This window comes from Stylophora pistillata, chromosome 10, assembly GCF_964205215.1.
Source record: "Stylophora pistillata chromosome 10, jaStyPist1.2, whole genome shotgun sequence".
Lineage (NCBI taxonomy): Eukaryota > Metazoa > Cnidaria > Anthozoa > Scleractinia > Pocilloporidae > Stylophora > Stylophora pistillata.
In genome coordinates this window covers 29,052,120-29,076,816 of record NC_142528.1, presented here as the reverse complement: position 1 = coordinate 29,076,816, position 24,697 = coordinate 29,052,120, and the positions used below count along the sequence as shown (strand labels likewise).

The 24,697-nt window shown below is 37.3% G+C and overlaps 5 protein-coding genes across 6 annotated transcripts; 3 read left to right on the top strand and 2 right to left on the bottom strand.

Annotated features, from left to right (window-relative positions):
• The first annotated feature begins 1,213 nt into the window (after window positions 1–1,213).
• On the top strand, window positions 1,214–4,904 carry LOC111332652 (uncharacterized). 2 transcript variants are annotated; one of them, XM_088735207.1, is made up of 4 exons: window positions 1,541–1,782; window positions 2,330–2,657; window positions 3,529–3,623; window positions 4,239–4,904. In XM_088735207.1, the coding sequence occupies exons 3-4, from the start codon at window positions 3,566–3,568 to the stop codon at window positions 4,742–4,744; spliced, it is 564 nt and encodes a 187-aa protein (XP_088591333.1). In that variant the 5' UTR covers window positions 1,541–1,782; window positions 2,330–2,657; window positions 3,529–3,565; the 3' UTR covers window positions 4,745–4,904. The 2 variants fall into 2 exon arrangements, with proteins under 2 accessions (XP_022793777.1, XP_088591333.1); XM_022938042.2 differs by lacking the exons at window positions 1,541–1,782; window positions 2,330–2,657 and adding an exon at window positions 1,214–1,353.
• A 150-nt stretch (window positions 4,905–5,054) lies between these two features.
• On the bottom strand, window positions 5,055–8,940 carry LOC111332651 (COMM domain-containing protein 9). The gene is made up of 8 exons (XM_022938040.2): window positions 8,785–8,940; window positions 8,187–8,250; window positions 7,607–7,671; window positions 7,072–7,156; window positions 6,647–6,701; window positions 6,244–6,278; window positions 5,666–5,769; window positions 5,055–5,258 (listed from the first exon to the last, which is right to left on the bottom strand). Exons 1-8 carry the CDS (start codon window positions 8,890–8,892, stop codon window positions 5,121–5,123), a joined length of 654 nt encoding a protein of 217 aa, XP_022793775.2. The 5' UTR covers window positions 8,893–8,940; the 3' UTR covers window positions 5,055–5,120.
• A 151-nt stretch (window positions 8,941–9,091) lies between these two features.
• LOC111332649 (isopentenyl-diphosphate Delta-isomerase 1) lies at window positions 9,092–11,738 on the top strand. Its single transcript, XM_022938037.2, has 2 exons — window positions 9,092–9,620; window positions 10,180–11,738. The coding sequence occupies exons 1-2, from the start codon at window positions 9,134–9,136 to the stop codon at window positions 10,536–10,538; spliced, it is 846 nt and encodes a 281-aa protein (XP_022793772.1). The 5' UTR covers window positions 9,092–9,133; the 3' UTR covers window positions 10,539–11,738.
• On the bottom strand, window positions 10,781–15,600 carry LOC111332650 (uncharacterized). Its single transcript, XM_022938039.2, has 7 exons — window positions 15,414–15,600; window positions 14,384–14,504; window positions 14,142–14,287; window positions 13,702–13,782; window positions 12,642–12,758; window positions 12,385–12,501; window positions 10,781–11,977 (listed from the first exon to the last, which is right to left on the bottom strand). The coding sequence occupies exons 1-7, from the start codon at window positions 15,465–15,467 to the stop codon at window positions 11,804–11,806; spliced, it is 810 nt and encodes a 269-aa protein (XP_022793774.2). The 5' UTR covers window positions 15,468–15,600; the 3' UTR covers window positions 10,781–11,803.
• A 17-nt stretch (window positions 15,601–15,617) lies between these two features.
• On the top strand, window positions 15,618–24,662 carry LOC111332680 (ruvB-like 2). The gene is made up of 15 exons (XM_022938095.2): window positions 15,618–15,660; window positions 16,714–16,768; window positions 17,415–17,470; window positions 18,218–18,286; window positions 19,310–19,382; window positions 20,402–20,531; window positions 20,819–20,885; window positions 21,206–21,312; window positions 21,485–21,578; window positions 22,098–22,221; window positions 22,644–22,738; window positions 22,905–23,023; window positions 23,315–23,434; window positions 23,773–23,902; window positions 24,101–24,662. Exons 1-15 carry the CDS (start codon window positions 15,652–15,654, stop codon window positions 24,266–24,268), a joined length of 1,416 nt encoding a protein of 471 aa, XP_022793830.2. The 5' UTR covers window positions 15,618–15,651; the 3' UTR covers window positions 24,269–24,662.
• The last annotated feature ends 35 nt before the right edge of the window (window positions 24,663–24,697 follow it).

Here is a 24,697-nt window from a genome sequence, read left to right as displayed (position 1 = left end):
TACCGGATTTGGAAACAGGAAGTTTCGCATGTCAATCACCTCCTACTTCAAACCTCAGTAACTGACTCGAGTGACAGATTGAATAAATTTGAGTAAATATTCAAATAACTAGCTTGCAAGCCTTGCAGGAGGGCATTAAATCTTTCATTTTCATTTTTTGTCGAGGAATATTCGTTACGAATTAAGTCAGTGACAAAATGTGGTAGTAAATATTAATTACGTCGCCAAAATGTAAATGATTGCATTTGTTACATTCGGTTTATTAGGCCATTCTGGCGGTTGTTAAGGCTAAACTTCAGAATACCCGGCTACTCATTTACATGTCATTGAATAAGAATAGCATCTATTGTGTTATGCTTCATTCTTCAAAGCCTCCCGACACATGTAAATGATGTGGACGGGTATTCTGATGATTACCCTGATTTCGTTTGTGCTCACTCTCTCGTTATACAAACTCGATTGCAAAAGCGTTGACGTCTAAAAAGAGTTTGCAATGAATAATGAGACCATACGGCCTTATGAGTCAGATTTATATGATAACCCGGCACCATTAGTTGCACGGCGCCCCCTTAGCATTATCCAAACATATTTTTTAACTGAACAACACGAGGCAAGTTAGAGTCGTAAAAATGGTTTTTGCACAAACCTGAGGACGGTTTTTCAAATGGCGCCCTTTTTGTTCCTTTTGACTTAAATCGAAGGATAATAGCACCAACAGTGACGCTGATGACCAAAATAACACTACGATGGCTGTGATTAGCACTCTAGTCTTTCCACAATTACGAAGCCGGTATCTTATGCCGAGGCTGTCTTCATCGAGAATCTCGACTTTGTCATCTGCGACTGAATTGCGCATTTGGAACATGGTCTCATCAGGATTTGTACAACACCCTCCAAACTTTTAAATTTGTTCTATACAGACAGCAAGTTAAAGAACGCGCAAGAATGTACCCACAATTTGAGCGCTGGGGAATAAGGTGGCTTGCTGCACGGCACCCGGAAAAAAAAGCACTGCCAGTTTGTTCTAGAAAGTAAGTGATCTGATTCGACTTTGCCGACCTCATAACAGAAATCATGACCCGATTAAAAAAGGCTTCTATTGTTCCCCAGGTGGTTGATACGGCAGTTTCTGTCAATCAGTTGCTACGATAATGACAAAGCTTTGCATCGGAAACTGAACGACTGCAAATTGTAAATAATAAATTCTTCCTGAAGCGAATTTGACAGACTCGTTTCCTTTTCACTCCCCAGTTCCTTGCCAAACAGAGACGTTCTCCCCTCCAGAGGAAACAGATGAAGAGGAGAATGATCGTAAACCTGGCAAAGACGGAAGTTTAAAACAAGGGGGTTTAGGTTGGTTTCGTAACTCTCTGACTGTCAACAATCTGTTGTGTTCGTGTTCATACACTGTGACTTGGCTAACCAATGGATGCTTCTGTCGGTCAGTTAGTTTCACATGATTGAAATGTTATTGGTTAAAGTTCAAGTATAAAAGAAGGATAAAACGCAAGCGATTTGAGTATTATTAACAGCAGTGTTTTGTATCAGGAAAAGCCAATGTTTTAAATGCCTCTGCTCCTTCGTACTTATGATTATAGATCATTTCAAAACTGCTTAAAATTGTACCAAGTGTTTGTATGAAATTGAGGATGAAGGTGTCTGTTTGAAGTTTGCATGGCAGCACAATTGCGCACAACTAGTACGTTTGACTCGGCTGAAACAACGTTGAACTAGTGCATAAAGAGGCAAATCACGTGACTGGCAATTTTGCACGCCAAACGGGTTAGTGATGCAAGTACACCGTGATTCCGATATTTGTCGATCTGCCAAGTCTGACATCAGCCAACTAATTCACAGTCACTCGCCAATCTGATATGTGCCTTTCCGCGACTTTCCATTCTTGCGATTCACAAACAGGTCAACCAATCAGTCATTGCTATTTTATCACATGACCTTTTCAAATGAAGGACAAAACTGAGGGATGTGCCAAATCGCCGCACGATTGCATGGCATAAACGTCGCTGGGCAAAGCGTAAGCGAATCATTAAATAGAAGAAAATTCGCTCATGCGTTTCGTCGACAGCCAAATTCTTCGCAGTTGGCGAATAGAACGACTGGTGTTTCCCCGATATCAATTAACTCTGTTATTCTGGGAATCAACTGTGACATGCTTATGTCACTCGAAGCAATTAACATCTGATAATTGAAATAAGCCGTTGGTAGGATTTTTTTAACACACAAATAACGGAGAAAAGAATACACGCGTATTAAATGCGCCTAAAACAAGCTTTGAGGTGCAATAAATACTGTTCCATTTTTTTTTCTGTAGGTTGGTTTGATCTGTTGGTAGCACATTATTGAAAGTGGCAACAGCAGAACTTCTTTAACACCATTTTTTCAACACATATTTTCCGCCACGTCGAGGTTTCCAAGCAATGATTCAAATTACGAATTGATATGACAAAAGTTGAATGTAGATACGCAGTTAAAAGTAAGGAGTGTTGCACGTATCAGTGTGCCGTGCAATCAACACTTGTGATAAAAATTGCCATAAACTTCGAGAATTCACCGCTATCAACTCCAGCAATAAAAATTGCCATACACATCGATAATTCACCGATGCGAGAAAGCCTTTTTTAGTCAACCAACCGGACTAGGTGAGTGATTCGTTTCTCTAAAATGTCTTTTAAATTGTAAGCCGGGAACTTTTCTGTTCAAATTTTACGAACCGCTTCGCAATTAAACGTTTGCTAATATGCAGACAGATCCTTGTAAACGGCGCCTCCGTTAAGGTATGGCTTACAAAAATTGAAACTTTTCGTAACTGCACACCATATTTGCAAAAACACGTCGATCTGTGGAGTGAATTTTAATTGCGCGATTGATATGTTAGTCTCATGTGGTTTGAGAATTGTTTAGATGAATCAATGAGACAAAAATACGCTCTAAGTTTCGATGGAAGGGAGATAAATTTTGAGAACGCATCTAAACGGACATTGTAGCCGTGCAGCAAAGCCGAGTGACGTCATGGCTGATTTTAGCTCATTAGAAAACCCTGCATGGAATATGTTAATAACATACATATATCTTATACAAGTTAAAAATTGCCTTTATGAGCCCAAAAATTGACATCATATTTGCGAGCGGAGATGATCCTTGGTTGAATTATAAATAACCTCTAAAATGTTGGAAAGCGAGAAGAGATCTCCTGATCTCCTGTCACCCAACATGCTACCCGCACAGCTAACGTGTCTCAACGCTGGCTACTCGAAAATGTGAATCAGGTTTCTGCGACTCTTAACTCTTGGCCATTTGTAGTGACTAACAAAAAAAAGTCTTCGTTTCCTCTCGATGTGATTTTGTTACGTATATGGGAGACACCCAATGAAATGTTCGTGCCATTTCGAAAGCTTCCAGATCATTTTCTCCTGTTACCTTACCAGTTTATAATTAGGCAGGGATGAGAACAAGATAGATCGCTCATGCTAACTCCAAAGACTACAAGTCTTAACTCGTTATGTCTTTCAGTCATCGACTGCAGCAAATCTAGAGCTGAAGAAAAAAGATGAAGCTTGTCCTGCTGATAATGGTAACAAACTTTTGGCTATGCTCTGCTTTTGAAGGTATGCAAAGAGCGAAGGTGGCTGTCGGTTAGGATAAAATAGGAGTACTAATTCCTTTTATTTGCTATCATCATATACTTGTTTTTGTTCTAGTCCTACATGCGAACCGGCTTACGCGCGTCCCTTGAGGTGAGGGCTGGGCGGTAGGCGCGCTTAATCTTTGATAATATGTTCTTGAGCTCACAGACCTCGCCTGACCGAACAATAGAAATGTGACAGGTGAATGTCAATGAAACATAAAAAATTTCTGGGGAAGAATTAAACTGTGAAGGGGCGCCAATGTTTCTCATTCCTTGTTATTTCATTACTAAGCTCCAGTAGCTTTGATAACCAATATTTTTTAAAAGACTTCCGCCTTTGTCCTTGGATTAATTTTCCTTTATTTCATATGTCCGATTACTTACTTAATTCACACTCCTGAAATATACAGGTCATTGATTAAGCTCACATTTTCATAGAGATGTGAAGAAATTTAAGGCAGCCAATTTATGATCTGCGTGAGCATAGTTAATGGAGGGGAACCTATGTCTGCAGTACATAAATAATAGCTTGTCTTTGATCTTTGTGGTGCAAACTAAGATTTAGACATTTTATTGTATATTGTTGTCCATACAGAAACAGACACAAGTACACTTTCCACAAGCTCGACCATAACGTCATCCAGTACGTCTAGCGAAACGTCCACACCTACGCTTTCTACCTCTACTTCTATGAGCACCAGCAGCAGTAGTTGGGATTGGGGCTGGGGCGAGGGAACCACGTCATCGTTTAGTGTATCAAGCACGGAGATTATGACGTCATCTTCACCATACAGTGAATCGACGTCAACGAGCTCTTTAAGTATCGAACTGAACCCTACATCAACATCTTCAGCAAGTTCTTCGAGCTCTTCAGAGGCAGTTGATGCAATAGAGATGTTGTTTGCGTACTTATATCAGGCATTAGAAAACGATCGAGAAATCGATCATCTCAAAAAACGAAAGAGGCGCGAAGCTGAGAAACCAGGCTTGGCTAAGAGAAGTGACCTGGCATTCCATGGAGAGAAGAAAAGGCGGTTGGGAATCCGAAGGAAAGATGACTTCGTTAAAAAGATCTTGCGCCTCGCAAGGAAACGAGAATGATTGCTCTGCATACTGTGGGAAAATTAGTATCGCTGACAATTATGCCAATTAGAAACTTGTAAACTTTTTTTTATCAACAAATGTGTTTGGTTTGCTTTACGTACTAGTCTGAAGATAAATAAAGTAGGCTCGGCTGCTACGCACCGCAGAATTACCCATGTATTGATCTTCTTATGGTTGTGATTTAAAAATAACTTGAGAAAACTCTTTAGAACACTGTGAAAGCCTCCATGAAGAATTCAGTCTCATAAGCGTACCATTCCCCGCCTGGGGAAGACAGGTGACAACAGAGTATTCCCGGAGACAAACGCTTGTTGTAAAATACATCTCTTTATTTTAAAACTAATCCAGTTATCTATACATTTATCATCTAAATTTACTTCGAAACCGAGGAGAGTTGATCCCTTATTTTCCCTAGTCCATCCAACATGGTGTCAAGTTTCTCCTTGGTGAGCTCCACATTGAGACGCCGCACGGAAGGCATGGAATTCTGCTCTACGGCATTTTCTTGAACCTTGAAATAAAACAGGAATGGTCACTCAAAAGTGTGGATGTATCCCTTACGAATGACAAGTGTTAATGGACTGTTGTTGCTAGGAACTTCTTAGTGGCAAGGGTTTAATGGTTGGCTCGCCGAACACCAATTACAGAACTAGAGAGCAATGGACAAGTGATTAATGTAATGACACCTGGTTTGCTAATGAAGCGTCCCTCTTTGAAATCGAGACTTACAAGTATGTAAAAGGCCTTCTTTACACTGTGACATAGACAAGCCAATGCTGTTCTGAATAAACTCAGTCATATCCAGGAACTTCTGTAAAAATCACATCGACCCAAGCAAACAAAACAAAGAAATTTTAAAGCTGAACAAGAATTTAGTTCCAAGCATAGAATGGCAAACCCAGTTGTCTTAAAACAAACCTGTAGCTGTATAATACATGTTGGCATGGACAATCTGCTGATGACGTTCGAAGACGTTTTGACATCCACTCTCCAATCAAAGTCAATCAGTTTTGGTAATGAAACTGTCAACGACACAAAACAACCACAGTGGGTTAGTCAGTGTCAATCACTGGGTGGGGGGGGGGAAGGTCGGGCTTCCACTTAAACTAAAGCGTCATTTTTAGCCTGAAAGACAAACTGACCAACTAACAATAAACACAACAAACAAGCTCAAAATTTCACTATCTTTCTTACCCTATTTACGCACAAGCACTTCGCTTGTTATATATAAACGAAGTCTTCCGTGTAGCCTGCAGAAGATGGCGTCATATATCTGTATTTTTTTCATTTTCAGGCGAGCGGAGGCAAGCGCGAATGGCAAGTCTCTTTTTCCAATATAAGTTGTCGAAAAACTTTTGAAAATTCTCCGTCTTGGACAAACACTGTTTCACGTTTGAAGAAAAAAGTTCTCGTCTTTTATTGTGCCAGATACGCCAATTTTGGATGAACGCAAACTAAAACTGGACTTTGAACAGTTCGTACTAAAATCACCCTACCTTGCTGGTTAATGGCATTTGTCCTCCACAGGGGCCTACCAAATGAAAACAGCTAAATCACCAAAAACTTAAATACATGACTGAAAAGATTTAACAGATTCCTTCTGGCTGGCGGTTTGATTGTTTACTTGGGGTGAAGTTTTGCAGAAAAGCCCATCAATTGAAAATAAACCTGAAAAAATTTTTTTCATCATTTGTTCTGTCAATAGTGCTTAGAAAATTTTTTCTCAATAGTTTTTACTGGAGAAGATGTTTCCTTACTTTCCCCTGAAACCCGTCACGGTTCTTCCCCAAAGAATATCTCGTTGTTGTTTATCAATAGGTCACCGCCTTAGAAACTTGGGGCTCATGGTGTCATCTATGTATCAGTTAGTTAGACTTAATTAAAAAGTTACACACTCACATATTTTCAGCAATAATCTTGGAAATAAGTTCTCTGAGATTCTTGTGAAAGTTCTCTAAAATATTACAAAAAGCACTTTTAGTTTATAATGGTGACAGTTGTAACCAATTACCTGATCATCTTAAAATCCTACGAGGATTTATCACCAAAAAAAGTAGCTACAAAGTTTTAAGGTTGTTGACAAATCTCACAATCAGTAGCTGCTCGAAAGATACACCCTACCCCATCCCCAACCCCTTGAGCCAAGTTTTGATATGTAAAATCTCAAGTTGCCAACTGAAGCAACAAAGCCTGAGGTTCAGATCCTCTCTTGGGGCCCAAAATTTTTCTCTGTTCCTTGCATAAGGTAGAATTTGATTTCAAATAATTAACCCAAAGACCTACAATTGTTAGGCAGAAAAAAAAACATTTTATTGTTTTCACACCTGGAAACAAGTCATATACTGCTTTTGGGTCTGTAAGGCACTCAAACAATGCTGCATGAACCACAGTCACAAGGCTATCCATTAACTAAAACAGAAACATTACAATCAAATGTATTTATTTGCAGTATTTAGACATGCTGGCCCCATTCGGTCTTAAAGCTGATTTAAATGGGAGCCTCTATAAACAAGAACAAGGCCAGCCCCCAACACCCGCAGCTACGTTCCCTAGTCCAGCTGTGCGAAAAGTGCATAGGTTCTTTAATATCCACTGCTAACCAGTACAGAGAAGATGCAGGAGATGGAGCCTACAGTTTATTGTCCTCAATGAAGAAAACTACAATGCCTAACAACTTGCAGATGTCACAGCAAAAGTAGCAGCTTCTCCTCAGTTAATTTGGGACCATGAGTGTTTGTTTTTGTCTGGGGCTTGAACCCTCAATTTCCCAAATAACAGTCTAGTGCTCTCCAACATGACCTAGACCTTGGTCTGTAGTAATGTGCCCTTAACAAACAAGTGAGGTATTCATTCTCATACCAGTCTTGCTTCATCAAGCCCTGCATCTAAGGAAGCTGCTACATTTTTGAGAACAGATACTGGGACTGCAAGGGAAAAGAACAAATAATAATAATTCTTGAAAGTCAGCATATTCATCTTGATTGATACCATAAATTATCAGTTCTATGGAGATACTACTCATTTTTCATCACTAGGATTGAAATTTTAGGGTTAATTAAAAAAAATAGGTTAACGTAGGCTGTAATTTTATACCATCAGTTGACCTTATGATTTCATACTACATGCATTGTTCAAAAATAATTTCTTTTTCCAGTGTTGGTTGTACACCTCCTTAACCCTGTTAAAAAATCAAATTTAAGTTGAAAAATTTTTCTACACATTGGTAGAATGAGAAAGATGCAATAGTAAGTTTGGAACATGGCATGAGATGATTAATGATGCTTCCTCTTGCCAACAGCTTGGGAAGATGAAAAATGATCTGCCAGAAAGAAACTTTGCCTGTCAGCGCTACTCATCTGCTATAAACCTTCAAGAAAATTTTGCAACTTAAAGTAAATAATGTATTGAAAAAGAAAAAAACCCTTATGGGCGCACTAACCTGCATCAGCTCTGTACCTAAAAGCCTCGTGGAAAAGGGTGCGAACGAATTCTTTAGACTGAGCCTAGAATGGATCATAGAATAGAATGAACCATAAAGTCGAGGCAGGGAACGTTCTCTGGAAAACAAGTAGGGCTTCCTGATATTGATCAAATTTGAAATATCTCATTTCCCTCCGTCTTGTTCGCTGTATTTCTTGGAAGAAAACTCTCTCTGGAAGCGCTGATTTTTAAAGCTACTGTTCTTTTATCCTGGAGCACGGATACTGCGAAAACCAAACTAATTTCGTCCAATGATATAACCATCGACCTGCCACTTTTTATTAATAGAGAGTGGCATGCATAAGGGACTTAACTAACAAAAGCCAAGATTTCCCTACCCTTAAAATTCTAACACAATCGTATAGTCATATAAGGCTTATATTTTAGGAAAACTACTCTGTCAGTTCTGAGTTGTTCCGCACTCAGTCAACGTGAGTGTAGTAACACAATTTGATCTTGCTCAATCAGGCTCCTGTCGATGTAAAAAAGGCTGTCAGACCTGCAAAAACATTTATTTCATTGTCTCTTTGAACGTATTTATCGGCAACTTTTCTCACCTTGAGCAGCAAAGCTAGCGGAGGAAAGACATCTTTAGCCAACCCGGCCGCCATCTTGCATACAAATCGGATATCGAATAGCCACGAGAGGGGTGGGATATTTCGCATTTAATTCCTTAAGGAGTAGAACGCCTATTTATAAAGTTTATTATCAAGCACGATTAAACTGAGATAAGTTTTATTCCTTTTTTGGCCATAATAACATACTAAAATATGGCTAGCGTCTATAACCTTTTAACTTTTAAAAAGATTTTAATTGGCTTCTCTCAGAGCCCCGCTAAGGAGCAATTTTAAACATGAGCTGAGTGACCACGCATTGTTCCTTCGACGAGAGCAAACATGTCGTGCAATGTATAACTCTTCTCGAAAATTTGGACAAAAATTTAACGTGTGGAACATGAAACAATTGATACGAACTACTGTTACTGCTTTGAAACATCTTCGGTTTTCAGGATTGAAGAATTTACACACTACCTCACGAATATTGCAGCTGTCGAAAATAGATGAAACCCAAGAGAAACTTTTAAATGAGCGACTTATCTTGGTCGACGAGAATGATTGCGTTAAAGGCACTGAAACGAAGAAAGAATGCCACCTAAAGAGAAATATCCTACAATACGGAATGCTTCATCGAGCCTTCAGTGTTTTTCTTTTTAATACAAAGGGACAATTGTTGTTACAACAGAGATCGGACGTGAAAATCACGTTTCCTGGTTGCATCACCAACACATGTTGTAGTCATCCATTATACGAGGATTCTGAGTTAGTGGAACATGGTAATGTCGGAGTGAAAGTAGCTGCAAAGCGGAGGCTTTCTTACGAGCTTGGAATTCCAGGTATGTTAGACGGCACCGGCTTTTTTTTCATTCTTGAGCTTGGGCTCGGCAGAGAAGGAGACCGAAGGTCCTGTTACCATGGACAACAAAAACCCAGGAGTGTTCTTCAACTGGTCATGATTAGTTCTCAGTGCCAGTAAAAGCACATTTAATTATTTTTCATGGCGTGAAATAAGGGATGTTCATCATCAGTTTATCTTTGTTTTAATTTTCTCTTCATTTTTGAGCGAAGGAAGAGACGTCAGTTTGTTACCCTAGTGGCTCACCCAGGTAAAGCTTTTCCTGGTTGCATAGCATCAAAGCAACTACATTAATCAGTATAGAAATAATACTTCCACCTGTGGCAGGTAACACCCTCCCTTCTGTCCCCCCACCACTGCATTTGGCAGTTACCTTATACTCATTCATACCCAAGTGGGTAGAGAGGACACAACACCAATATCCATACAAGACTTTAACCAGGACCTTTGAATCAGGAGGCTACATTTTACCACACTTGCACCATTTTGGTTATTTCATTCACTTTTTAAAGCTGGAGTCTTGCTGTAATTTTTTGTAGATAACCAGATCTCCTTAGAGGATCTCAGGTTTCTCACCAGGATTCACTACAGAGCAGGATCAGATAAAATATGGGGAGAACATGAAATAGACTATGTATTTTTTGTGCAGAAGGATGTTAACCTAGAGCCAAATGCCAATGAAGTCAAACGCTGTTGGTACGTTTCAGAGATTGAATTGAAAGAACTACTGCAGAAAGCAGCTGAAGATTCTAACATTTTAGTGACCCCTTGGTTCAAAATGATCACTGATCACTTCCTATACAAGTGGTGGGCAAGTCTGAGGGACTTGTCACAATTTGAAAATGATAGTGAAATTCACAAAATGCCAGGGGTACCTGCACCCGTATTACAGCTGTGACAGATGTTAAGAACAAAGAAAGCTTTTTTTGATTCATCACTCAATTCAGTGGGATGTTTGAAAGTTCTTGGGTGTGCCCCACTGTTGTTTCAATGTCTTTTTAGCCAGCCAAGTGGAAGTGGCAATTGATCTCTAATTACTTTGCTCACTTTTTCCACATGCTTATGTGAAAATTCCCTATAGCTCATGTTTCTTGTGCTTGGCTAGAGGAAATGGAGATTTCTATGGAAGCAACATGCACATAAGAGGTTGATGAATGTTTTTATCAAGTTTTCATCATAAAACAATTGATCTATAATTATAATTATTTATACTATCTTCAAAAATAAATGGATTGGTTAAGTGCTGTTGCTTACTTGTACACCTGGTTTCTTCTGACAAGCACACTGAAACATGATGGGGATGACACTTCACTACATATTTAGCAGAGATTTCAAGTACAATGTCTCAAAATGACTTTCTTTTTTCTATGAACTACTTTCTACACATACAGCAGATTAAAAACCCCATTGTATATCAAACTAGTCAATAACAAATAAAATTCTGTAGGAAATCCATCTGAAGGAGTAATGTACTTCACAGAAATAAGGTGACCAACAATTACTGGCACGCTGTATGTAGCAAAGAAGGTGTTTATGCTAGGTAAAACTGAAAAATAGAATATGGACCAACTGCTGGAAAAATTAAAACACAGAGTGTTGCAAGAAAAAGAATTTGTTTCTTCTCGACAACTTTTTTTCTCTGAGGGAAGAAATCACGCAGGAAGTTCACAGAAAAAATCTTTTTTACATCTAAAGCATATTGTAGACCATGTACTGATTGTACAGAAATTCGTGTAAAATATGTGCAAGTCTGAAAAGTACTTTAATTGGTCAGGTATACTGCCTGAAAACAGAATGTCATTTTTGACCCAAATTTTTACTATCCACTTACTCCCAAGATTATATCCAAAGTTAAACAATTTGCTTATATAGTGTGACTTTTTTTGCATGATATATTTAATTATTTCTTAGTTATTGTATGATAGTGAAAAAAGACTGAAATATGATTTTGAAATATACACTGCTTTAAACTTATTCCTTCATGGGAACATTATAGAGCTTTTCTTATCAGACCTGTCAGCTGTGAAGCTGAAAAGATTACTCACTTTTTACATAGTTAAAATAGAACATTGTAATTAAAATGAAATGCTAAACCAGAGTTTACAAACTGTCAGTATAGGTTATGCATTTAAAAGCAAAGTCATATTTAATTTTCCTTAATTGTTAATGAGATGTTTCCATTGTTTCTGTGTATTTTGATTCATCTTCAGCCTGCAGTGTCGTCCATTTGTTTGAAATTTTGTTTTTGTTCCATTCATTGGCAAAGTTAACAAACTTGTCCCAAAAGTCTGATTTTGATGTTTCATCAAAGTAACCAGTCTCACTTGCAAACTTGCGCTGTGTAGGGAGAAAAAAATTTAAGGAAAAATAGAATAGAATTTCAACAGCAGTCCATTTAATATGTTGCACTACAATACTGAATTGTAGATACAGGCAAGAATCTATTTTCAACTGCCATTTTGAACACCAGTCCCACAATTCAAGATTTTTGGCCACCAGCTACTGATGTGCCAAAAATAAAGCTAATATTTTTAAGATTGCAGCATAAATCTTGGAGATTTTAATTGGTGTCCAAATATATAACAGTGCAAAACATTGTAATATAGTAACCTTAAGTTAAAGCTGTATACTCAGGTTAGGTGTGTAGGTCAATCATACATTGGCTGAAATGCCAGTGCAGTATAATTTAAAAATAAAAACAACTACATTCCATGTAGCAAACAACAAGAAAAAGTTAATATTACCAGCAGTATGGCAGTCTTTGTTGCATTTTTCATCTCTTCCTCCTTGGTTTTGAAGGGGGCATACAATTTATTTGTGAATTCAGCTATTTTCAGATGATTCAATTTTCTGTTGAGAACCTGTTAAGTAAAAGTGTCATGACAAAAAGTCAGTTTACAGCGGCTGATAATTTGAATTTCAAAATTCAAATAGTGAATGATCAGCACACGATTATCTACATGTGTTATAAAAATGCTTGAAGGAAAGGTTCTAGTCTCACCTTCTTCCTTATGTCTGCTCTCCATAATGTATATTTTTCTTTGCAATATGATACACAACTGGCCACATGGTGGGCATCAACTCTATCAGCTCCTCCCAACAGAACCTCAATTTTTTCCTGAAACAAGGAGGTACATCTCAAAAAGAGAACTAAGAGTAACGGCTATGCCTCACAAATTAAACATACCAACATATGGAACATTGTCATAAGGAAGAAAAAGACTATAATTCCTCCCCAATTCAAGGTTGTTGGATACACGATTGTATGGGAGATGGTGAACATATCAAGTTCTAAAAAGTGACTGGTTCTCATATTTAATATTTAACAATTATTCCACAAGCGCGCGTTGGATATGAGATGATAGATAGCCAACGAGGCGCTACGCGCCTCGTTGGCTATAATCATCTCATATCTCACAAGCGCGAGTGGAATAATTGTTTTAATAAAAAAAAGGCCCCCAAGATATTGGGCAAATCTTCTCGACTTTATTTTGTAGGAAGAAACAGGATGTTACAATGTACAGATATCAGATTATGGTATATTGGCTCATATACCATAATGGCTCCTGCATCTATTAATTAGTTAATTTGGTTAGGCAGGGGACGTTAAAGAACCCACTCACGAGATTACTGTGATGTGGTCTGGCCTGTTTACTGGGAATTGGGGGGGGGGGGGAGGGGGCATCTTCAAATAAGTTTCCTTCGATTGTTTGTAAACTGCTGATGCAGTCCGACCAAAGTCCCCCGAAAAGTGTTGTGATGAGCATTTGATCATATCCACATGTTAATTTGCGCAATATAAATATTAAATTATTATTATTATTATTATTATTATTATTATCATTATTATTATTATTATTATCATGGCTAAACCAATAAAAAGTCTTGAATCGCATTATCCAATGATCCAGTTTTTAATAAATTCTGTTATCATACCAACTGGTTTCTTCTTTAATTATCCTGGTCAAAGGCTTAGCAACTGAGTACATGAGTTTCTAATGGGCTATTGATAACATTTATATTTTGGCCATTAACTTCAACATCAATTTATGTGTACTTACCTTTAATTTGTCCAAAGAACCATTGACAAGCCATGGACCATATGTAACAAATGTTTCTTTTGCTTTTAACACTAGTTCTCTCTATCCAAAAACACATTACGGGGGAGAACACAAAGGATTCATTGATTTGTCAGTATACTAAAAGGTATTATTCACACAAAGACAGTATCACAGAAATATCAGATAATAAAGATGATAAAAGAATGATAAAATAGTAACAGTAGTATTAATATTAACAATTAGTAATTATAATTATAACAATACAAACCTTGATGACAATGATAATGATACAATAATTATGAAGGTGGTAATAATGATGTTAGAAATTCTATGTTAAGATCTTGATGAGCTACCAAAATCAATGTTCAAACTAGGATCTAACATATACAAACCAGGTATATATGGAGTTATATGAAATCTAACATGCCGAAATACAATACCTCAAATCCACATGTCTTGACAGTAAAAGGAAATTTCTTTTGGTTTTGCACTTGTTGTTTCAGTTCATGCAACTCAGCTAATGCTTGCTGTAGAAGAACTGAATTTTCTTGAGTTTGTTTCATGAGGCCTGTGAGGAGTCGTTCCACTGTAATAATTGGAGAAAGCCACTACATTACGAGTGAAATCTGCAGTCTGTTAAATACATGTATATTTAACCCAAGCCCTGACACTAAGCACGTACCTGTCGATGGGTGCCCAGTTATAACGGTGTATGGTTGACCATTGCTTGCAGAACTTGGGGGATCTGATAGTGTTACATGATAAACACCTGAATCATTCACAACACCTGCTTCTTCTTGAGGCTTTAAATTGTAGAGAAGAAAACGGAGAAGTCTTAGGAACCACCTCCCCTAAAAATGACAGGGTAGGGTTGGGTTTGTTGCCAAAAAAAAAATCCATTTCAAGACTGCCTGCACCAAGACATCACAACCTGTGGCACTGTGCCTGTCAGGATCTTTTCTTTATAAAAATGACATGCATGTGGCCAGAGCATGTCATTTTACTTTATGCATTTTTTGTATCCTTTTAATCCCTTTGCAATTTTATTGCTTTCTTGTTTCTACTATATATATCTAGTTTCGAGGTCCTTTTTGAAAACCATATCTGTTATGAAAAAGTTTCCTCAATAAAGATGATTATTATTATAAGAAACCAGCGAAATCTTGAACCCCTTCCATGCAAATTTCAAAGGTGCTTATAATAAAAATTTCCATGGGTAGAGGATGGGGAGAGAAATTCAGATGAAAATCATTTTAGCAGTCACTTTTAGCACGGAGTCAGTCTTTGAAGAGCATCCTACAATGTTCTTTCAGAATTTATATTAGCGCCCCTTTTGAGCATTAACGGAGCTTTACAACAATTTTTCTGAAATCTGAACCCTTTAGTTTGAGTCCCTTAATTAAAATCCTCTCAGATCAGAGCCAGAAACTTACCCGGTAAAGGTGGTAATTAAGTTAATCAATATCAAAGCTAAGGTCTTGTCCCAATCAAGCTGGTTTTGAATTGCACAGTGAACAAAATCAAAAAAATAAAAGCAGGTTTGTTTCCAAATTCACCCTGAACTCGTCGAAGACACAACTCGTTCGTCACATGTTGGTTAGGGCATTTCATTCGTGAACGATATAGGAGCCATATTGGTGGCCAGTGAATGTCCGTGTATCAATGCCACATTGGGTAAGTGGAAGTATCTAAACTTTTCCACAACAACTTACCGCTGCATAGTTCTCCAAGTTCGCTTCATCTTCATCAAAGTTAAGAGTTGTCATTCCTTTGGACAAAAACAAAAATATTAAACTCTTACGAAGATAAGCTTGGACACTCCATTAATTGTGAGATCGGAAAAAAGACGAAGTTTTCCCACGAATATTATCCGAAGATGATCCGGAAATTCTCCGGCTGGGTTTTGCCTCAAGTAAACTGGGTACTAGACGACATCTGCAAGCGTTCAAAATGGCGGCGGTAAGTTACCATGTGCAGATAGGAATTATCTTTCTTTAACTAGATAAAATCGTATTTTTCCATAAAAAATAACTATGATCGTCGCTAATTCGAGCCGAACGTGCTTTAAATGTTATTGGTGATTAGTTTGTTTACTCTAGAAAGCTAAAAACACTTCAGCGTTACTATGTTCAAGCATGAGTTTGTCGGTGTGCACTGTAATGTCAATCAGATCTTTCCTTGTTTTGGTTTTAACTTTTGTTGTCTTTTTCAAAGAATGTTGTTTCAAAGACTATCGTTTAAATAAGCTAGACTGGTTTTTCAGCAGAGTAGATACTGCCATATTACACCTAATACTTTTTTATTTACACTGGCTACCAGTTAAATTTCGAATTGTTTATAAAATTCTTTTAATTACCTTTAAGGTTCTTAAAGGTTTGGCACCTACATATCTAGCCTCTTTAATTTCCATTAAGTCACCCTCGCGGTATAATCTTAGGAGTTCTCGTGATAACCTCCTCCTTAGTTATCCTAAAAAGTTGTCGAAAGTAACTACTGGTGATCGCTCCTTCACAAATGCTGCGCCGTAACTTTGGAACGCGCTTCCTCTGGAAATTAGGTCTGAAAACACTGTTGCTGGCGTCAAGTCTAAACTTAAGACACATTTGTTTAGTGCTGCGTTTTCATAGCCTGCCTAATATTTACTTATTTTATCGTATATGTTAATTATTCTATATATTGTGATCCTAACCTATTTATTATTGTTCTCTTAGTTTTAAACTATTTAAATAGTGATATGTTGTAATGCGCATTTGAGCATATCCACATGGAATTTGCGCACTACAAATGCTGTATTATTATTATTATTAATGTTCCTAAAATAAAGATGTGCATACTGAAAGTAATAAAACTGCAACTTCAGTCGTGCAGCAATTGTTTTTGTCGAAGGCAGAGATGAAACACTGTTGAAGTGATGATATCCTGCAAAGTCTGTACATCTACAGATGCCCGTTAGTTGTGGTCAGTTCTACGTCATGAGTTTATTTGTGCCTTTTTTTTGTTACCATCTTGCAGGCTGCAGCACAGAAAGTTCAAGAAGTGAGAGATATCACTAGGATTGAAAGAATAGGTTAGTTGTGATATAACGAAATAAAAAAATTCATGCATTGCAGGTATGAAATACACCCATGCAGGGGTTTCATTAATTTTTCAGCAGGAGGGCAACTGGTTTTCACAGGCGGGCAAAGATTTTTGAACTAAACTTCTTTATAAGATAAACCTTCCTCCAGATTGTTAAACCAGGTGGGCAAATCGGTCCTTACAACCAGTCAGTTTGGCCGGTGACCGGCCCTTAATGAAACCCCTGCCCATACTCTCCATTCATTACTAAATTTGTCAAATAAATGTTAAAATAACTGCTCAACCATCACATTTTAGAAGTAACGTAAATAAAATCATTCAACTTTTTGATAAGGCTGTGTACATAGTGAAAGTTAATGTCTGAAAATCCCACCTGTGGGATAACTAGTGTGCTGATTTGAGTGAAGTGATGTGAAGAACTTTAAACAACAAGCATCAGTAAGAAACTCAGTCCTGTTAATGTGCTGATCCACTCCAAATCCATTTGTAACAATGATTATATTTAACCCTCTGTTTATTACAAGGACACACAAATATTGTTTCACACTTTTTAAGGGTTTTGTTTCAATGGATATTTCTGAACAAGTTAATAATAAGATGCTTAATTTCATTGTTTCTTTTTTGGTGCAATTTAGGTGCCCATTCCCATATTCGTGGTCTTGGCTTAGATGATACACTGGAAGCAAGACAGGTACATATCTAATATTAACTTGAACTTTATATCATAAAATATCTGAGTTACTTCTCAAGTTCTTTGGCAAGTTTAGCAGGCTTTACTCTTGTCTCCCAGTTAGCTCAATGGATAGAGCGCTGGACTGTTGTGTGGGAGGTTGAGGGTTCGAGCCCTGGCCGGACCAACACTCAAAGGTCTTAAAACAAGTGAGAAGAATATGCTACCTTTCTATATCAAGAAATGGTTAGATACTCTAGTCTTCTCGGATAGGGACGAATAAATGGAGGTCCCGTGTCCTGCAGGGTAGGGGTAGGGGACATTAATTTCCTATGCATGAGATTACTGTGTGATGGATGTCCTCCCCTGGGGTGGTTGCTGGGTGGGAATTGGCCCTGAAAAGCCCCCATGGGGAGTGGTCAATTAACATATGTATGTATGTATGTCTTTGCCTGGGTAAAATAAAAGGAAGTTCTAGTGGTCAAAGTCTCTTGTCATTTACCCATAATTGACCAATCACTCCTGTTAACTACTATGTAAGGAAAGTTGCAACTGCCAGATGAGAGAATTCCATATCAGATCTCAGGAGTTGAAGGATTGTTACCTACAGTTAAAATGTGTTAACTTGGATCAAATGCAAAGGCTTACAGTCCTCATACATACTTTGCACTGAATGGAAAAAAGGAGGAATTATTTTGTCTCATCACTATGTTAGATATATACTTTTTGTTCTTCTGGATCATGAGATATTTTGCTCCTCTTTTATAGGTTTCTCAAGGAATGGTTGGTCAAGTTGCTGCCAGAAGAGCAGCTGGTGTTATTTTAGAAATGATTAAGGTACTGGGCTGTGGTAAAGATACATTGTATTTTATTCTCGTGTTACTTTCTTTGTCTCTCAGTTTGAATCATGGGCTGCTTGAACAAGTTTTCTCTTGGTTTCTAATGGAAATACTGTAAATAATGTGATAATGAATAGATACTAGATAAATTTATACATGTGGATGACTGAAATTTTAAAATTATTCACTATTTCCAAACTGATTGAATGCATGATTACAGAACAGAAATCCTGGATCAGTGAAAGAGAGAAGGATCTGAATAAAAGACCTTTGTCCGCTTTTGTTAACCTAATTATGGAGCCAATTCAAGTGACTGAAAAATACAAAACTTTAATTGATGTCATTCTATCCAGTCACGTGGAACGCTTTGCTACAAGTACCCTTTCTCTAATCCCTTTCTCTAATTTGCTACAAGTGGTACCCTTTCTCTAATCCCAACTTGGGATTAGTGATCACAATCTCATTTACACTATCAGAAAATGCAAATTACCGAGACCTAAACCTTGCATTATTGAATATCGTAGCTTCAAACATTTCAAAGAAAAGGACTTTATTGCAGCTTTACAAAACATTCCTTGGCATACTGCCTATCTCTATGAAGATATTAGTAGCATCTGGGAACACTGGTTGAAACTTTATAATGATGTACTTGAGTTGCACGCCCCTTTGCAAAAGAAACAAATAAGATCGGACGAACTGCCCTGGATAACACCTGAAATAACACATGAAATATCTCGACAGAATGGAAGTCTCATTGTAAACAACAGACCACCACAATAAAAATTTGTTATTGTGCACTGCACATGATTATTTATAGTCTTTTATACTTAATAAGTAATTTTCATTATTTTCAGTATTCTGTAATTACCCACGCGCATTGTAAATGAGCATACCAAATGCTCGGCTCCTAAGCATTATGTGGATAAATAAACTATCTATCTTAGTTACCAAGTCACTATGCATTCTCCATTCACTTAGTTTTCATTGATCGTAACAGATTAACTTCAATCCCTAATTTTAGGAGGGCAAAATTGCAGGAAGAGCTGTTTTGATTGCTGGACAGCCTGGTACAGGAAAAACAGCTATTGCTATGGGTAATGTGCCCTGTGAATAAACAGGTTCTCTTTTGAATTTCTTCCTGTTTCGTGGTTTACTGTAAATCCTCTATTAAGCCCTCCCCCCCTTATAATCCACCCCCCTCTAATAAGCCCCCCTCTAAAGAAGAGGGGGGCTTATTCTTTTTTTTTTTTTTTTTTTTTTTTTTTTTTTTTTTTAATATATTAATGATTCTATTGTATTTGCATTTATATATTTATTGTAATTAAGAGGACCACAAGTTTATTAGTGTTTGTGCACTATCACGTGCTATCCTCAATAAATAAAGTCTTATTATTATTATTATTATTATTATTATGAGCCCTCCCTCTATTGAGCCCCCCACCCCTCTCCCTCAAATAACAAAAATTCAAAATAACACTCCATGTCAGTAAGCACAATAAATTTATTCAAGTACTGTAATATTAGTTCATTTGACTTAAGTTTGCTGTTTTGTTGTGTTTCTGCTTTACTGATTTACAAGGTGATTTTGACAAATCATTCAACTCATCAGACTTTACTGAGGATTTTGACTCTGCCAATTTGGTAAATGAAAAAATGTAAAATGAGAACAATTTTTGAAAAAGTACAGTACATCATATCCTATTGTATCCTGGTAGTGAACATCAGGCTAAATGAATAAGCCCCTCCCCCCCTCTAATAAGCCCTCCTCCCTAATAAGTCACCTCCCCCAATATATAAGCCTGGGGGGAGGGGGGCTTAGAGGATTTACAGTAGCTTCAGTTATAAGTCACTTGTTCAGGTAGAGAAAACATACTGTTGTTACAATTGTCCCTGCCTCATTGCATTGAAAATACTGAAATAATAGGTAACTATGAATCCTGTGTTGCATACATGGGTCTGGAAATTGCTTTGTACTTAACAACATGTTGAGATAAACTTTGTGGTATGCATGTCACTGACCATTTGTCAAGATGCGTTTATTTTTATTATAAAGTAACTTGAAATACAAGTGTAAATAATCAATGACTCTCTGATTAATCATCTTTCTCTCTAGGAATGGCACAGTCTCTTGGCCCTGACACTCCCTTTACAGCTATAGCTGGAAGTGAAATCTATTCTTTAGAAATGGGAAAGACAGAGGCCCTCACACAGGCTTTCAGAAGGTCAATTGGAGTTAGAATCAAGTGAGTTATAAAACCTACTGTATCTTGAAATTTTCCCTGTAGATCATATCTCTGTGGGATTTTTTTCTTTTTCATCTCTTTATTGATTTTTCTCTTATGGGAAGTATTCTTGTGTTCCTGGTTAGGTTTTTGTTTTGAGGTGGTTTCCTCGGTGTTTGAAATCTTGGGTTGGATTCGAGTTTGAGATTTGGGTACAAAAAGTATTAGTTGTGCCATTTTTTTTAACTTTCACAGTAGTTGCTTTAATGTTGACTTAATTTCTCATTTGATGCTCTGTCTTTTCTCAGAGAGGAAACTGAAATAATAGAAGGTGAAGTTGTAGAAATACAAATTGACAGGCCTGCCAGTGGAACAGTAAGTTGTTGAATTATTTTTCTTCAACTTCAAGTTTTTTTTTTTTTTTTTTTTTAAGAACCAATTATTTTATAGGTGGATACTCCCACTTTTTCTAATATCATTTAAAATGGTATTGAACAATAGTCTTGTTATTGTTAATCAAGTTGTTTTTTCTTATAATGGGTTAGCATGGTAACACTAGTTTGAAATTCCTTTAATTGAAGCTTTTTCCTGTAAGTCTGGAAACCATCTTTTTATTTCATTTGATTGAGATCAGCCTAAAAAGAATAATTTTCAAATTTATTTATGTACTATTTTGTTTGTTTTATCCTTTCTAGGGAGCCAAAGTTGGCAAACTGACTTTAAAAACAACAGAGATGGAAACCGTTTATGATCTTGGAACAAAAATGATAGAATCTTTGACAAAGGAAAAAGTGCAGGCAGGGTAAGAATTTTGATAACTACGGTATATGTATAAATTTAGTACTAGCAGTCAACTGTCATCATCACAGAATGTAAGTTTTGAGTATAATTCAGTCCCAAATTCCCATCAGAGCTTTATAGCATATGCTCTACATGATTTTAACTTGCATTTTTCATCAATATTTATGTTTTAGGGACATAATAACAATTGACAAAGCAACAGGAAAAGTCTCCAAGCTTGGACGCTCATTTAACAGAGCCAGAGATTATGATGCCATGGGGCCACAGGTTTATTTTCTTTTACTCTTTATTCTTTATTGTTTGGGTTAATTTGCCGAATTCAAGATAACCTGGCCAACCGATCAGGACACTGCACCCCTGATGAAGAACTCTGGGTTCTACTTCTGATCATTGTGTCGTGTTCTTGGGCAAAACATGCATATGTACCTCTCACAGAGCTTCTCCATCTAGGAGTGTAAAATTCAATAGGTTCTACTCAATTACTTGGGGAAACTGATGGAATTTGCTGGATAAACTGTGGTGGGCTCTTTACTAGTGTCCAGTCCAGGAAGAGTAACACTGTATTTCCTAATTACTTTATGATAAGCAATGGCTGCTTCAGAGGTCAGTCTTGTTTGTAGACTTTTTCATTAAGATAAACCTCCCAGAAACAATCATAGTTTCTAAAATTTTACTGAACAACAGATCAACTCTTTCAAAGCTTTGAATATCAGCCTGAGTTAACTTGTCCATTGTGGACAAGTACCTACTGTAAAGTTTACATGTAGATTATTTTTTTCATCCTAGACCAAGTTCGTCCAGTGTCCTGAAGGAGAGATACAGAAAAGAAAAGAGGTTGTTCATACCGTCACTCTCCATGAAATTGATGTCATCAACAGCAGAACACAGGGGTTCTTGGCTCTCTTCTCAGGTACATCTGGATCAGTGATATGCTGTTCATAAGTACAAACACTGCAGTCAGTTTGTTTGTCATCTGCATGCAGTACAGAATGAATTTAAATCAGTCTTTAATAAAATCAGCAACAACAAACGTGTAACTTACAATGTGTTGATAAGAAAATTATAATTAGGATTATATAAAAATTTGTGACATTGTAAAGTTCCTTATATACAGTGAATTTAATTGAAGAGGCATCTATTAAGAAAACAATGCTTGGAGCACACGTCTTTTCTTTTAAAATTATTTCAAAAATTGTAAAGGAGAGAACAACTTCCTTGGATGATATCTGTTAGTTTGCTTGTAACACATCTTGTTACAACTACAATTTCATTCACCAGTGTCAATGAATTATCAGAAAAATCTTATCTAAGCACTTGTTTTACTATGTTAAGGTGACACTGGTGAAATCAAGGGAGAAGTACGAGAACAGATCAATGCTAAAGTGGCAGAATGGAGGGAAGAGGGAAAAGCTGATATAGTACCAGGGGTAAGATGATTAATTTTTTTATTGATTGTTTGTTTGTTGGGTTTGTTTGTTCATTGATAAGTTATAATCAGGATTAACAACGAGAAAAAGGAACTTTTGGATATAACACTTTTGTACACAAGAAGCTTATTAACATAACGTAATGTCGTGTACTTTTGTCCTCCAGGTCCTGTTTATCGATGAAGTTCACATGCTTGATATTGAGTGTTTCTCTTTTTTAAACCGAGCTTTGGAAAACGACATGGCACCAGTTCTTATCATGGCTACAAACAGAGGAATCACTAAGTAAGAAAGCGTTAAACTAGCACTATCCTGCTCCCTGGGCTCCTGTGTGTGTAGGACCAACAAACAACCCTGGTAACTAGAAAGTGTGTCTCGACAAACACCACTAAATACAATTGCAAACGATGCTCTTGTAAGAAAACTGTCATACAGTAATACTGTATGCAACCACCTGAATTGCCATTTCATCTTAAGCTCACAATACGCTTCAATCAAGTATAATAAAAAACGACATTTAACTTGTAAGTGCTTCTTGAAAACGATGTACTACTACAAGACTCTTTTTTCTTGTAGAATCCGTGGTACCAATTACAAGAGTCCTCATGGAATACCTCTGGATCTGCTAGATCGGCTGTTGATTATCTCTACATCACCTTACCAAGAGAAGGATCTGAGACAAATTCTTACCATAAGGTAAAGTGGGCAAGAAACATTTACTTTTCTCTTGCCTACGTGCAAAATTATTAGTTTGATCTAATCAAGGCTTTGTTTGTAGGATAAATGTGATTCTGTTTTATTAAAATGGGACTGAATATGGTCAAATTGCTTAAAGGATCTCGAACCCACAGGTGCAGATCATGACGTCACAAAGGGAGCGACATGTTCCGAGGATGGCTCCTTGTCATTTTGACAACGATTGGAAGCGGAAATTATTTAACTACATGTTTCACTGTTTTTTGTTAGTATAGGCTGCTAAGTAGGAAGCAAAAATGTTTTACTTTGTAGTGTTTATTCAATCTGTTGTGTTACAGATGTGAGGAGGAAGACGTTGAGATGTCCGAAGATGCTATATTTCTGTTGACAAAAATTGCTCAGGAGACTTCACTAAGATACTCCATTCAGCTAATCACTGCTTCCAGTCTAGTTTGCCGGAAACGAAAGGTAAACTGTGATGCGAAGTTAGGTACTAATACCATTGCAGTCACCTTTTATCAGCTGTAAAGATATTCATAAAATATTTGTGTCACAAGATACGGAAGAGGAGGCTGTGAAACGAAAAATAGTGAAATACTAGAACCTAAGCAAATTGCATTGAGAGTGACATATGTGTACTAACCGTGTCTTCCGATTTTCTCCAAGGGAACGGAAGTTAATGTGGATGATATTAAACGGGTGTATTCGCTGTTTCTGGACGAGGCTCGCTCGACCCAGTTTCTTAAAGAATACCAAACAGAATTCATGTTCCATGAAGACGAGTCGACCGAGCCCGTATCTGAAGCTATGGAGACTGAGGCCGAGACTGCCTGATGAAAATTTCACATCTCAATATACAATGCTTGTTACACTTGTTTCCAGTCTATGGAGGAGTTGTGTGTTGCCATGAGCATCAAAAGAGACTCTTGACGCGAATTAACAACCAAATTGTTGGATTGAAAAGACTCACTATAAGCTAAGTTGCACCGTTTTCAACGGCGGCAAGTCTGTTTTATTGAAAAATGCAATAACAAGATGAATTGTAAGTACCTGGTATTTCGCTGTTACCGCTCTAAGCACCGTTCACTTGGCTCATTTTACCCTTGTAATCGTACCATACAACAGGTATTAGTTGCTATGAAATCTTTTCATTTAATATGTGATGTAGTTTGTAGCGAGTGTTGTCGTAGACTGTTTATAATAAAAAAAGTAGCATTTTGCATATTAATGGTCTAGTGTCGTTATACCTCACCTCTTTCAATT

Bases quoted from the DNA above. Each gene is read 5' to 3' on its own strand.
- LOC111332650 (XM_022938039.2), bottom strand. From the start codon at position 15,467: ATGACAACTCTTAACTTTGATGAAGATGAAGCGAACTTGGAGAACTAT. The intron at 14,288-14,383 runs GTACGTGCTTAG...CAATTATTACAG, and splicing joins AACTGGGCACCCATCGACAG to TGGAACGACTCCTCACAGGC. The intron at 12,502-12,641 runs GTGAGACTAGAA...TTTACTTAACAG, and splicing joins GAGCAGACATAAGGAAGAAG to GTTCTCAACAGAAAATTGAA.
- LOC111332652 (XM_022938042.2), top strand. From the start codon at position 3,566: ATGAAGCTTGTCCTGCTGATAATGGTAACAAACTTTTGGCTATGCTCT. The intron at 3,624-4,238 runs GTATGCAAAGAG...TTGTCCATACAG, and splicing joins GCTATGCTCTGCTTTTGAAG to AAACAGACACAAGTACACTT.
- LOC111332651 (XM_022938040.2), bottom strand. From the start codon at position 8,892: ATGCGAAATATCCCACCCCTCTCGTGGCTATTCGATATCCGATTTGTA. The intron at 6,279-6,646 runs GTGAGTGTGTAA...TTCATTTGGTAG, and splicing joins AAGATTATTGCTGAAAATAT to GCCCCTGTGGAGGACAAATG. The intron at 5,770-6,243 runs GTAGGGTGATTT...TGTCGTTGACAG, and splicing joins AAATGCCATTAACCAGCAAG to TTTCATTACCAAAACTGATT.
- LOC111332649 (XM_022938037.2), top strand. From the start codon at position 9,134: ATGTATAACTCTTCTCGAAAATTTGGACAAAAATTTAACGTGTGGAAC. The intron at 9,621-10,179 runs GTATGTTAGACG...AATTTTTTGTAG, and splicing joins TTACGAGCTTGGAATTCCAG to ATAACCAGATCTCCTTAGAG.
- LOC111332680 (XM_022938095.2), top strand. The intron at 20,532-20,818 runs GTGAGTTATAAA...GTCTTTTCTCAG, and splicing joins TCAATTGGAGTTAGAATCAA to AGAGGAAACTGAAATAATAG. The intron at 22,739-22,904 runs GTAAGATGATTA...TTTGTCCTCCAG, and splicing joins AAGCTGATATAGTACCAGGG to GTCCTGTTTATCGATGAAGT.